Source organism: Cricetulus griseus, chromosome 3 (assembly GCF_003668045.3).
Source record: "Cricetulus griseus strain 17A/GY chromosome 3, alternate assembly CriGri-PICRH-1.0, whole genome shotgun sequence".
Taxonomy (NCBI): domain Eukaryota; kingdom Metazoa; phylum Chordata; class Mammalia; order Rodentia; family Cricetidae; genus Cricetulus; species Cricetulus griseus.
In genome coordinates, this window is record NC_048596.1 from 170,619,049 (window position 1) to 170,629,756 (window position 10,708).

Consider the following 10,708-nt stretch of genomic DNA (forward strand, 5'->3'; position numbering starts at 1 on the left):
CGCTAGGGCCCCAGAACAGGACCAGCGCCCGGGAGCGCTCCCCGACATGGCCGCCGAAGCCCGGCTCCGGCGCCGCAGCCGGGACTCAGGATGACGCAACCGCGGCGGGTTGCATCAGCCCGCACCCTCGCGCTCAGCCCGCCTCATCGCCGCCCTGCCCCGGGCGCTGATTGGGCCACGTTAGACACTGACCTCTGTCTCAGCCAATGGGTGGCAGCCACAGAGAGCGCCGACTGTGAAGCCCAGGCGCGGGGCGCCCATAAAAGGTACTCGAGACGGGGGCGCGCGTCCCAAAGACGCCAAGTGTCGTTGTGGAGTCTCCGACGACGGCTGCGTCGCCGCCAGCTCGGCATCCTTGAACGCTGCCGAGCCGCCGACGCCGCAGACATGGAGCCCGAGCCGCAGCCCGAGCAGGTCACGCTGCTGGTGAAGAGTCCCAACCAGCGTCACCGCGACTTGGAGCTAAGTGGCGACCGCAGTTGGAGTGTGAGCCGCCTTAAGGCCCACTTGAGCCGAGTCTACCCCGAGCGCCCGGTGAGTGGGGACCCCGGGGTGCCACGCCCGGCAGAACTGCCTGAACTCACCTGTCACGCATCGCAGGGCGCCGGTCCCCTTCCGGCCCGACCGTCCCCCGTGCCCCTCTGCTTGCCCCGGCGTTTGTCATCTCTTGTGGGCCTCCACCCCTCCGTGCCAGCGCCCTGCTAGCTCCTTGTCACTTCGCCTGCCTCCCTGTATCCCTTTACTTCCAAAGCTGTCACACGTCAGCCCCACGTCCCTATACCCCCTCTTTGTCCTCCCAGGTGGCATTACAGCCTTCGCCAAGCCAGGGAAACAGTAATTTGACCTTGGATGAGTCATTTCCCATCTAAGCCTTAGTGACCCCCCCCCAAAAAAAACAAAAACAAAACAAAAACAAAAAACAAAACAAAACTAGGTGACTAGGTGTTTCCAATTCGGCTTGCATCCAGTAGGTAGAAATAAGAAATGTGAATGTTGCCAAACGAGACTTCTGGGTGCAGCGGGGACAGAAGAGTGCATGTGCCAGCATGGGCCAGTGGCTGGAGGACGGGGAGGGGGGTGTTTCGTTCCCAGTCACCAACTTCTGAAGGTCCTACGCCCAGAAGCTAGACGTGGCTCTTTTCCTGCCACCTTCCGTTGGCTGCCCCTCCCTGTCGCTCAGCGCTCCAGAGGCATTGCTTAGTCCAGGGAGGAGCCCCCTTAACTTTCTAGCAAAGACTGAGAAAGGAAGCCACAGCTGGAGTCGCCCTAAGTCTGGTTTGACGATTTCCGTGGGTCAGTTAGGAGTGTTTTTTAGTTGACACATCTGTCAACAGCTCCCCTTAGCCCCGCCCACCCCTCCAGTCCCTGCCACGTGATGGAGGCTGTGCTGGACCTTCCTGTATTTACTTTGTACTCTGATGTTATGTAAGTGTCCACGAGTGCAGTTCTGGATCAAACAGGAGAGGGCAATCTGGTGGCTACAGATGGGGACTTCCGAGCAATTGCCTTCGAGCTCCAACCAGCAGTGGTGCCTGGGTTTCAGTTTGTTTTAGTTCCGCATTGTCGGTAATGTAGGCCAGACTTTTCCCTATGAGTTGTTAGGAACTTACTTACTTTGGGAGTAAGCTTCCAATCCAGTGCCAATGGAATTCATCTGGGCTGTCTGTAATATCTCCTTGGCCGTTTCCATGAAACCAGGTGTCCTTGTTGCGAGATGGCAGTTAGGCACACAAGTGATGCTCCTGTGATCTCTGGTTGCATCATTTGGAGAAGGCTATGTTTTGAGGCTTGTTTTCCTCAGGCAAGGAACATTGGGCCTCTTGGATTTGAAGACCTAAAATGGTAAATATAGGTCTCCTGGGTGTACACATCTGTGTCTTAAAAATCACGGGGAATGGGTGTAGTGGTGCACTTCTGTAATCCAGTACTGGAGAGGCCCACGCAGGAGGGTCATATCCTCCTGGGTTGTATGTAGTGAGAGCCTCTCTCAGAAATGAAGGCAGAAAACATCCTTATATTTTTCTGTAGTAGTACCCGCCATTGGTGAGAACCTGCTTTTATAATTCTCAAATTGGCCTTGAGGACAGAGAGGAAAACAGTTCAAATCCACAGGCAACTGTGCTTTTTTTCAGCATTTGCTGGTGGTTGGCTTCACATTTAGAACAGTAGTTTGCAAATTGATTTGTATAGCATTTACCAGCAAAGCCAGACAGAACAACAGCAAACACAGCATCAGTATACTTCTTTTCTTTAGGTATAGTGTCAAAAGCCCTTATGAATGTTGATAAGCAGATACAGGTTTTGTTGTCATTGTTTTGGTTTTGAGGCAAGGCTCAACACAGGCTAGTTTGAGCTTGTTATACATCTGAGGCTGGCCTTAATCTCGACCTTTCAGCCTCTACCTTCCAAGTACTGAGCTTATAGGCATGTGCCACCATGTGGGTGCAGTTTTCCTGGTCTTTTGGGTGGTAGTATTTTGAGATAGGATCTCTCTAGCAGAGGCTTGTCTACAGCTCATTCATATCCCAGTCTAGCCTGGAACTTCTGCCTGAGCTACCTTCATGCTAAGCCTCTAGATGTGAGCTAAGTTTGGTTTCTTCTAGGCTGGGTTGTTTGGGAGGAACAGCTTTGTGCCAAGTTTTGCTTATGGGTTATTTGGGTGCAGCAGGGTGGTACCCTGGAGTCCATTGCTTTTAAGTATATACTTTTAAGAGTATGGTCTTAAGAGAATTTTTAAAATAGATTTTAGAAGTGAGAATTATATAAAAGTGTGTGGACTCTTGGTGTCTTTAAAGCCACTGGTATGGAGGAGAACATGGGTTGGAATCTTGATTCTATCAGCAGGTGACCTCAGGTGCTATGGGGGGGGGAAGACTGACCAAAAAGTACACTGAGTGTTCTCTGGGCCCAAGTAGGTTTTAAAGTTCATTGCCCCTGAGGCCCTAAATACAATTGTTTTTTTTTAGTAGCAGGAAGCAGTTTCCCTCTGAGTAAGAAGTAAGGTTGTGCGGCCACTCTTAATGGAATAGGGGATCTTGGCCTCCCAAATTTATTTGCATATATATTTAAGGTTAGAGTCAATCACTTTCTAAATAAAAGTGCATATGAAAACTTAAAAAACAAAAGTCTTCTAAGGTGCTGGGAAAACGCTTAGGATCTGTGTTGACCTGTGCTTTCCCTTGTGCTTGTGATCAGCGCCCGGAGGACCAGAGGCTAATTTATTCTGGGAAGCTGCTGTTGGATCACCAGTGTCTCCGAGACTTGCTTCCAAAGGTACTTGGTGGCACTTAGCATCAGCTTTGGGGTGTTGTCAAGCACTGGCAGGTTGAATCCAGGTCCTAAGATATCTCTCCTTGCACTCAGCAGGAAAAGCGACATGTTTTGCACCTTGTGTGTAATGTGAAGAATCCCTCAAAAATGCTAGAAGCCAAAACAAAGGTATGTTGCCCTTTTGTGATAATAGCTACTTGTGTCTCAGATACTCAAGGGAAGGAGAAAGGAAGTTGAGTGAAACTTCCAGAGAGATTTTTACAGTGTTCCCTGCCCTATAATACTAGGACTTAGAGGCTGTGTTCTCAGTACAGTGAAGTTGTGGTAGCAGACTGCATAATGTCTGCCCTGTGCAAATGCAAAGTTGCACCTCTGACTTGAGGTCACTGTGTGTCCAGAATCCAGAATACAGCACCAAAGTGGCTTTTGAAAGGGGTGTTTATAAAAATGAACACATTTCTCTAAGGAACTTTTTGTTTTATTTTTTCGAGACAGGGTTTCTCTGTGTAGCCCTGGCTGTCCTGGAACTCACAGAGATCCATCTGCCCCTGTGATGTGTCCCCCCCCCCATGCTGGGATTAAAGGCATGTGCCCCACTGCCAGACTAGAAACATTATTTTTTATAATGAGTAAAGAAGTAAATATATTTGATGTAGAAATTTCTGTCATGATTATTTGGTAGGAAGAAGCCACAGTCTTCATTACATGAGCTCATTTGACAATTAGACTCATTTGTTTTTCCACTCCACAATGTTTGCTTGAGTATACACTAAATCTTCTAGTGTGGTAATGGAATTAAATTTGTGTTTCTGTAGTATTTCCTGAAACATCTGAATATCACATAGCAAATTCTCTTTTACATTGCTGTCTAATTGTATGTGTCACCTTGTCGGTCACATTTAATTTCTAGAATTTCTAGACTTTATGGTTTAGCATCAGACTTTTTTTTTTTTGGTTTTTCGAGACAGGGTTTCTCTGTGTTGCTTTGAAGCCTGTCCTGGCACTCGCTATGGAGACCAGGCTGGCCTTGAACTCACAGAGATCCATCTGTCTCTGCCTTCCGAGTGCTGGGATTAAAGGCGTTCGCCACCAACGCCCGGCTTTAGCATCATACATTTTAACGTCATCAGAAAAGTTTTCTCACTAATGGCAGCTCCATTTGGAAGATTTTCCTGAGACTACACTCGTTATTTTTAGGGAAACAAAAATATTAATAATTATTTTTAGTGCGCATGTGCACGTGTGTGTGTGTGTGTGTGTGTGTGTGTGTGTGTGTGTGTGTGTGTGTGTATTAGATATTGGTATCCATATAGAGAGTTCTTTGCTGGTGCTTGAACCTCATGTAGGAGGCAAGGCAAGAACTCTACCACTGAGCTGTATTCCTCAGCCCAATATCTGTATGTTCAAAATTGTTGGAATGAACAAATTTAGATTTTTTTTTTTGCATTAAATTGTACTGAATTTTGTCAAGGGGTATGGATTTAAGCTACTTGTAGCAAAACAATTCTTTTCACTTGATTGCAAACAGTTGCATCAGGCCCTTTGTTCTCATGTTTGTGTTACTTAGGGTGCTGAATCCACAGAGCAGCCAGCTAACACTGATCAGGCACAGCATCCTCAGGCACAGCATCCGGGGGATTCCTCAGGTGACGGTTTAAGGCAAAGGGAAGTTCTTCGGAACCTTTCTCCCTCCGGATGGGAGAACATCTCAAGGCAAGTGTCCACCTGTGTCAGTTTAAGGATAAGGTGTGTTTATGTCCAGATGCAGTCAGAGCTTCGAGATGTACAAGATGGCTTCATTTTAAAGGCCTCATGGGGTTGCTTTTCTTAATACTAGTCTCTTGGTATGTATTTTTAAAAGTAGGCACATGAAATGAAAACACAGACTTTCTAGCCCCTAAATGGGTGTGCTTCCTGATGGCTGCCACCTGCCCACAGCCCTGTCCTGGTGGCTTCTTAAGTTACACTGCTCAAAAGACATATTTGTGACAAGATTTGAAGATAAAGATGAAGCAAAGTCTAAAAGTTAAACAAAAATACACTAGTTTTATTTTTTTCTCTTGGAAAATTCACTTTCATAAATGAAATAAATTTTTTGAGGTACATTGTAAGATTTAGGGATATGAGGGAGTACTGATAAGCTAAACTCCAGGTCAGGAACATTCTAGTCCTAAGCAAGATGGTTTGTTGTTCCGGATGTTCTTGTTTGGGACATCTTTTTAGGAACAGAAGCATTTATTGCTATACAATTTTTATTTTATCAGTTGTGTTGAGGTTTCTTGACTCAACACAGCAAGGAGTGTAACAGGTTCTGGACTGCGGACCTTCCTCCCCTCTCATGTATAAGAAATGCACAGTCCTAAGCCTCTCAGGCTTGCTTTGGGCAAGAGAAGGCTGCTGCATGCTTGAAGAAGTGAGTCTGGCACAGCTCAAACCATGTCTGAGCGCCCAGGCCTGATCCTTTAGCTCCTGAGCTTGTGCAAGTCCCCTGATTGTCTGAGCTGCACTTGGGCTTTCTGTAATTCCAGTGGAATCTCTCTATAAGGTTGTTGGATAGCCATCTTGCTGAGTGTAATACCAGGTGACCAGTAAACATGCAGGGAGGGTGTCACCTGCGCTCACTACCACAATATAGATTCTGACCTGGGGTCAGGGAGGAGGAGAGATTTCTTTCAGGAAGGGCTTGGACATGCCCCTCTAATACATGATCAGTGGATTTAATCCAGGGTGAGGCTTGTGAGGAAAAGCATCAGCCTGTCTGCACGACTGTGCAGAAATTATACCACATCTCCCTGCTGACACGATGAGCAGCAGGGCTGGACAGGCCTCTTGTTTCCCATGGATCTGATGAACCACAGTGGAGGCTGTCATCAGGGCTGCTGTGCTCAACGTATAGGACTTCACACTTGACTGTGGTGAAGTCCATCCTGTCTTTTTGACTTTAATTGCTGATGGTGACTTAGCATTAAGCTCTTCATCCCAAACCAACTCAAAATGTGCTTTCGTTTGAATCTGCAAACAGGCCTGAAGCTGTCCAGCAGGCGTTCCAAGGCCTCGGGCCTGGCTTCTCTGGCTACACAACCTATGGGTGGCTGCAGCTCTCCTGGTTCCAGCAGATCTATGCAAGACAGTACTACATGCAATAGTGAGTCCCACTGTGCTGAATGTGGCCATGCTCCTGGGAATGGGGAGAAATCCCATCTGTGCTGTAAGGTGCAGAAGGGAGAGAGGGCTGTCTCCCAGAGTCCTATTCTTTGTGGGTTTTGGTGTAGTTGAGAGGAAACGACAGCTTCCTGATTTGTGTATTGATGTAGAATTAGTTCCAGATAAGCTTTGCTATATGGTTCTTCTCAGACATTCTAAAGACATGGTGCTTTGTACTTTTAGTGCCTCTTAGTTCTTCTCCAGGAGGCAGAGGCAGGTAGATTTCTGTGAGTTTTGAGGCCACCTTGGTTTATATAACAAGTTCCAGGCCAGCCAGAGATCACAGATACATAATGAGTTTCAAAATATGCACATACCCATGTACACACACACACACACTTTTTAAAAAGAATGAAGACAAACTCAGTGTACACATTCCTACTCATAATTGGTAACAGTGAAAGGCCCCACACTGGCTGAAAGTGCCCCGTCTTTATGATGCCTTGCCTTCAGAGTCTGCTTTTGTTGTTTTTATTTTAGCTTGGCTGCCACTGCTGCATCAGGAGCTTTTGTCCCAACACCAAGTGCACAAGAAATTCCTGTGGTCTCTACCCCGACTCCAGCCCCTATTCACAACCAGTTTCCAGCAGAAAACCAGCCAGCCAATCAGAATGCAGCTGCCCAAGTGGTTGTTAATCCTGGAGCCAATCAGAACTTGCGGATGAATGCACAAGGTGGCCCTCTAGTGGAAGAAGATGATGAGATAAACAGAGACTGGCTGGATTGGACCTACTCAGCAGCAACCTTTTCCGTTTTCCTCAGCATCCTCTACTTCTACTCCTCCCTGAGCAGGTTCCTCATGGTCATGGGCGCCACCGTTGTTATGTACCTGTAAGCAGATGGGTTCTCTGTTTTCCTTTACTGAAATGACACTGGACTGTGACTTGAGTACAGATACCTTGTTTTAGTCTGTGGCCCTTGAAGGGGGTGTACTTAAATTCTGTCATTCAGTGTAAGAAGTCTACAGCTTGGCTGCATCAGTCAGAATGCAGAAATCCTGTGTTAGTGCAAGAAGAATGTTCTCATCTTCCAGATAAGTGAATAAATGACCTTCAGGCAGTGAGCTTATGAAGTACAGTAAACAGCCACACTGTAGCACAAGAGGTTGTGTTTGTTTCCAGCAGGACAGAGTGGTTTTTATCAGGCTGTAGCTATCTTTGAGGGCAAAGGTCAGACAGTGACTGTTGTCTCAACCATGAAGGGCCTGTGATCCTTTACAGAAGAGCTGTTTGCTTCAGCTGTTCATGTGCTAGAGTAGTAGCTGCCAACTGGAGATAATTCTGTATCCTCTCCCAGGGGACATTTGGCAGTGTCTGGAGGATGTCACTGCCAGAAGGCTGGTCTGTGGTTGAGTGAGTGGCAGCAAGAGATGCTTCTAAGTTTCTAGCAGTGTACAAGAGAGTGCACACTGTGAGGATCCAGCCCAAGAAAGCTTGGCCTACAGGGATAGGTCTCTGGCTAGAATGGAAGGAGGAAAGTTTTGCTTATAGTAAAAATGGGGTTTTTCTTTAGGTTTTAAAAATGTAAGAAGCACAACCATTCTTAATATTTTGTCTTGAAAGTTGAATTTTGTTAGATTTTCCAATTAGAGCCTTTTATCAAATATTTCTATATAATGTGGGAAATTACCAATACGGAGCCAGGTAGAGATACTGTATCTCTACAGCAGTCTCTACAGCAATCCGAAAGTGAAACCGAAAGTCACCAGCCACCTGACCGCCTCTCACTCTACATCACCCTGACCACGCCCTCCCAGGCATGGTCAGGCCCTAGAATCAAACATTTAAATGACCGAACTTAGGCTATTATTATATTATATATGTATGTATTACATTGTGTGTGTGTGTGTGTGTGTAGTTTTATATCTGAATGTATTTCCTACTTCTGTCAAATTTGGTTTGTTTTTATCTCTGTGGTGCTGGGTATAGGACCCTGAGCCTCCTCTATCCAGGCAAGCAAGCACACTTTCTCTAACTTATAGTCTCAACTTGTTCCCTTTTTTTTTTTTTTTTTCAATTTTGAGACAAGGTCTCAATAAGCTGACCAGACTGACATTGAACTCACTCTGTAGCCAAGGCAGGCTTTGAACTTTAAACCCTCCTCCTGTAGCCTCCCAGCCAGCTGTGATTACAGGATTACCAGGCTGAGGCTACTGCATGCTGACTCTGTTGAGGTTTTCAAGTGCCAGGTTTAGTTCCTATTAACAAGTATTTATTAACACATACTGCATGCCAGATGTTAATTTATTGCCAGTGAGTAAAACATAAGTCCTGCCTTTAAGGACCAGAGGCCTGAGAAAATCTAGGAGACTAATAAGCTGGCTGTGCAGGTGCCATTACGTGAGTTTCTCGACCTTAGACTCTTGTGTAGATCCCACGTGGCTTAACTAAAGTGCTGTTTGTGCTCTCTCCAAAGGCATCATGTCGGGTGGTTTCCATTCAGACAGAGACCAGTTCAGAACTTCCCGGACGATGGTCCTCCTCAGGAAGCCGCAAACCAGGACCCCAACAATAACCTCCAGGTACAGGCCTCCCTGCCCTGCCACGAGCTTCAGTCAGTCCTCAGCCTTCAGCCTTTCAGACTCATGGGCTGCCATTTTTTAAGGCTAAGTATTTCATGGTTGCAAAAGAAATTTATTCTTATAGCAGCTATTTTTAAGACTTTGACTATTCTATATAGGCATATGGCAATTGAAATTTTTACATATGTAATGATGGGGGTTTGGTCCACATTTTGAGAATAAGAGATACGCAACTGAGCATTTAACTATGGAAAGTACTGATGGATAGTCATTCTAGTTGACTAGGCACATAAACACTTCTCAGAATAGAGTTTCTGAAAATAACACGTAGAAACAGAATCTCCATAAGGAATATTAATGCATAACCCTAAAGGATATACTTTATAACAAAAATTGCCTCTGTAGTCTGGCAGCACTGGGTTGCCTTGGTTGATTTCTTAGCCCAGGGCACTTCCCAAATTGGAAGACTAGTTAGTGTGTGGCCAAGTTAATTACTATTTGATAGTAGCTGAAGGTCAGGGTATTTCAGTTCCTCTGACATTGGCCAAGAGGAATGAATGTTCAGAACTGTGTAAGGTCAGCTGCAGATGTGCTGTAGACACTGAGAAGTACCTCCTGCAGCCAAAGACTCATCCCCCAGGGATCAGTTGGCCTGCTGGGCTTTGCCTTGAGCTGTCCTCAGGATAGGTGTCCTTTAGACTCTAATCGTTTTTCTCATGTGGTTTTGTCTATAGGAAGGCACAGATCCTGAAACAGAAGACCCCAACAGCCTCCCTCCAGATCATGAAGTGCTGGACCCCGAGCAGACCAGCCCTTCGTTTATGAGCACAGCATGGCTAGTCTTCAAGACTTTCTTTGCCTCTCTTCTTCCAGAAGGCCCACCAGCTATAGCAAACTGATGATACTTATGCTCTGTCGCTGGAGGCTTTGACAGCTCAGACTGGATCATCTGGCTCCAGCTCATTTTCCTCACCTGGCGTGACTCAGCAGAGTCATTGAAAACCCACAGGATGGTGGTGTGCTTTTGTGCCAAGCAGAAGCACAAACTAAGACATGAAGCCGTGATACAAACTGAACAGGGCCCCTCATGTCTTTATTCTGAAGAGCTTTAATGTATACTGTATGTAGTTTCATAGGCACTGTAAGCAGAAGGCCCAGGGTCGCATGTTCTGCCTGAGCACCTCCCCAGATGTGTGTGCATGAGTGCTGTACATGGAAGTCATAGATGTGTGTGCATGTGTGCTCTACATGGAAGTCATAGATGCAGAAATGGTTCTGCTGGTTCGATTTGATTCCTGTTGGAATGTTCAAATTACACTAAGTGTACTACTTTATATAATCAGTGAATTGCTAGACATGTTAGCAGGACTTTTCTAGGAGAGACTTATGTATAATTGCTTTTTAAATGCAGTGCTTTACTTTAAACCGAGGGTGACTTGGCAGAGGTGAAACCTTTGCTGGGTTTTCTGTTCAATAAAGTTTTGCTATGAATGACTGTGGCAGAGACTCCCGTTGTCCTGTCAGTTTGCTTTGTCCTTTGTCACTGGAGAATCAAGAGTTCACTACTGATTGTTAGGTGACCCTAATGCTTCTTTTCCTCAAGGGCTGTTTGTACCAGATGAGGCATGAGACAATGAGGCTACAGAAGCTCTTGTTAACTAGGGCTGTGCCTGTGGATGTCCCCATTTCCTACCTAAATGCCACTGGTTTATG

The 10,708-nt window shown here is 46.0% G+C and overlaps 1 protein-coding gene across 2 annotated transcripts; it reads left to right on the top strand.

The window, feature by feature from the left end:
• The first annotated feature begins 273 nt into the window (after nt 1–273).
• On the top strand, nt 274–10,501 carry Herpud1 (homocysteine inducible ER protein with ubiquitin like domain 1). 2 transcript variants are annotated; one of them, XM_027405627.2, is made up of 8 exons: nt 274–534; nt 3,196–3,273; nt 3,367–3,438; nt 4,838–4,983; nt 6,293–6,415; nt 6,955–7,305; nt 8,890–8,995; nt 9,730–10,501. In XM_027405627.2, exons 1-8 carry the CDS (start codon nt 388–390, stop codon nt 9,892–9,894), a joined length of 1,188 nt encoding a protein of 395 aa, XP_027261428.1. In that variant the 5' UTR covers nt 274–387; the 3' UTR covers nt 9,895–10,501. The 2 variants fall into 2 exon arrangements, with proteins under 2 accessions (XP_027261428.1, XP_027261427.1); XM_027405626.2 differs by having other exon boundaries at nt 275–534; nt 3,364–3,438.
• Nucleotides 10,502–10,708: the final 207 nt, after the last annotated feature.

Coding starts and splice junctions, on each gene's coding strand:
- Herpud1 (XM_027405626.2), top strand. CDS start 388: ATGGAGCCCGAGCCGCAGCCCGAGCAGGTCACGCTGCTGGTGAAGAGT. Junction 535..3,195: donor GAGTCTACCCCGAGCGCCCG/GTGAGTGGGGAC, acceptor GCTTGTGATCAG/CGCCCGGAGGACCAGAGGCT. Junction 6,416..6,954: donor AGACAGTACTACATGCAATA/GTGAGTCCCACT, acceptor TTTTTATTTTAG/CTTGGCTGCCACTGCTGCAT.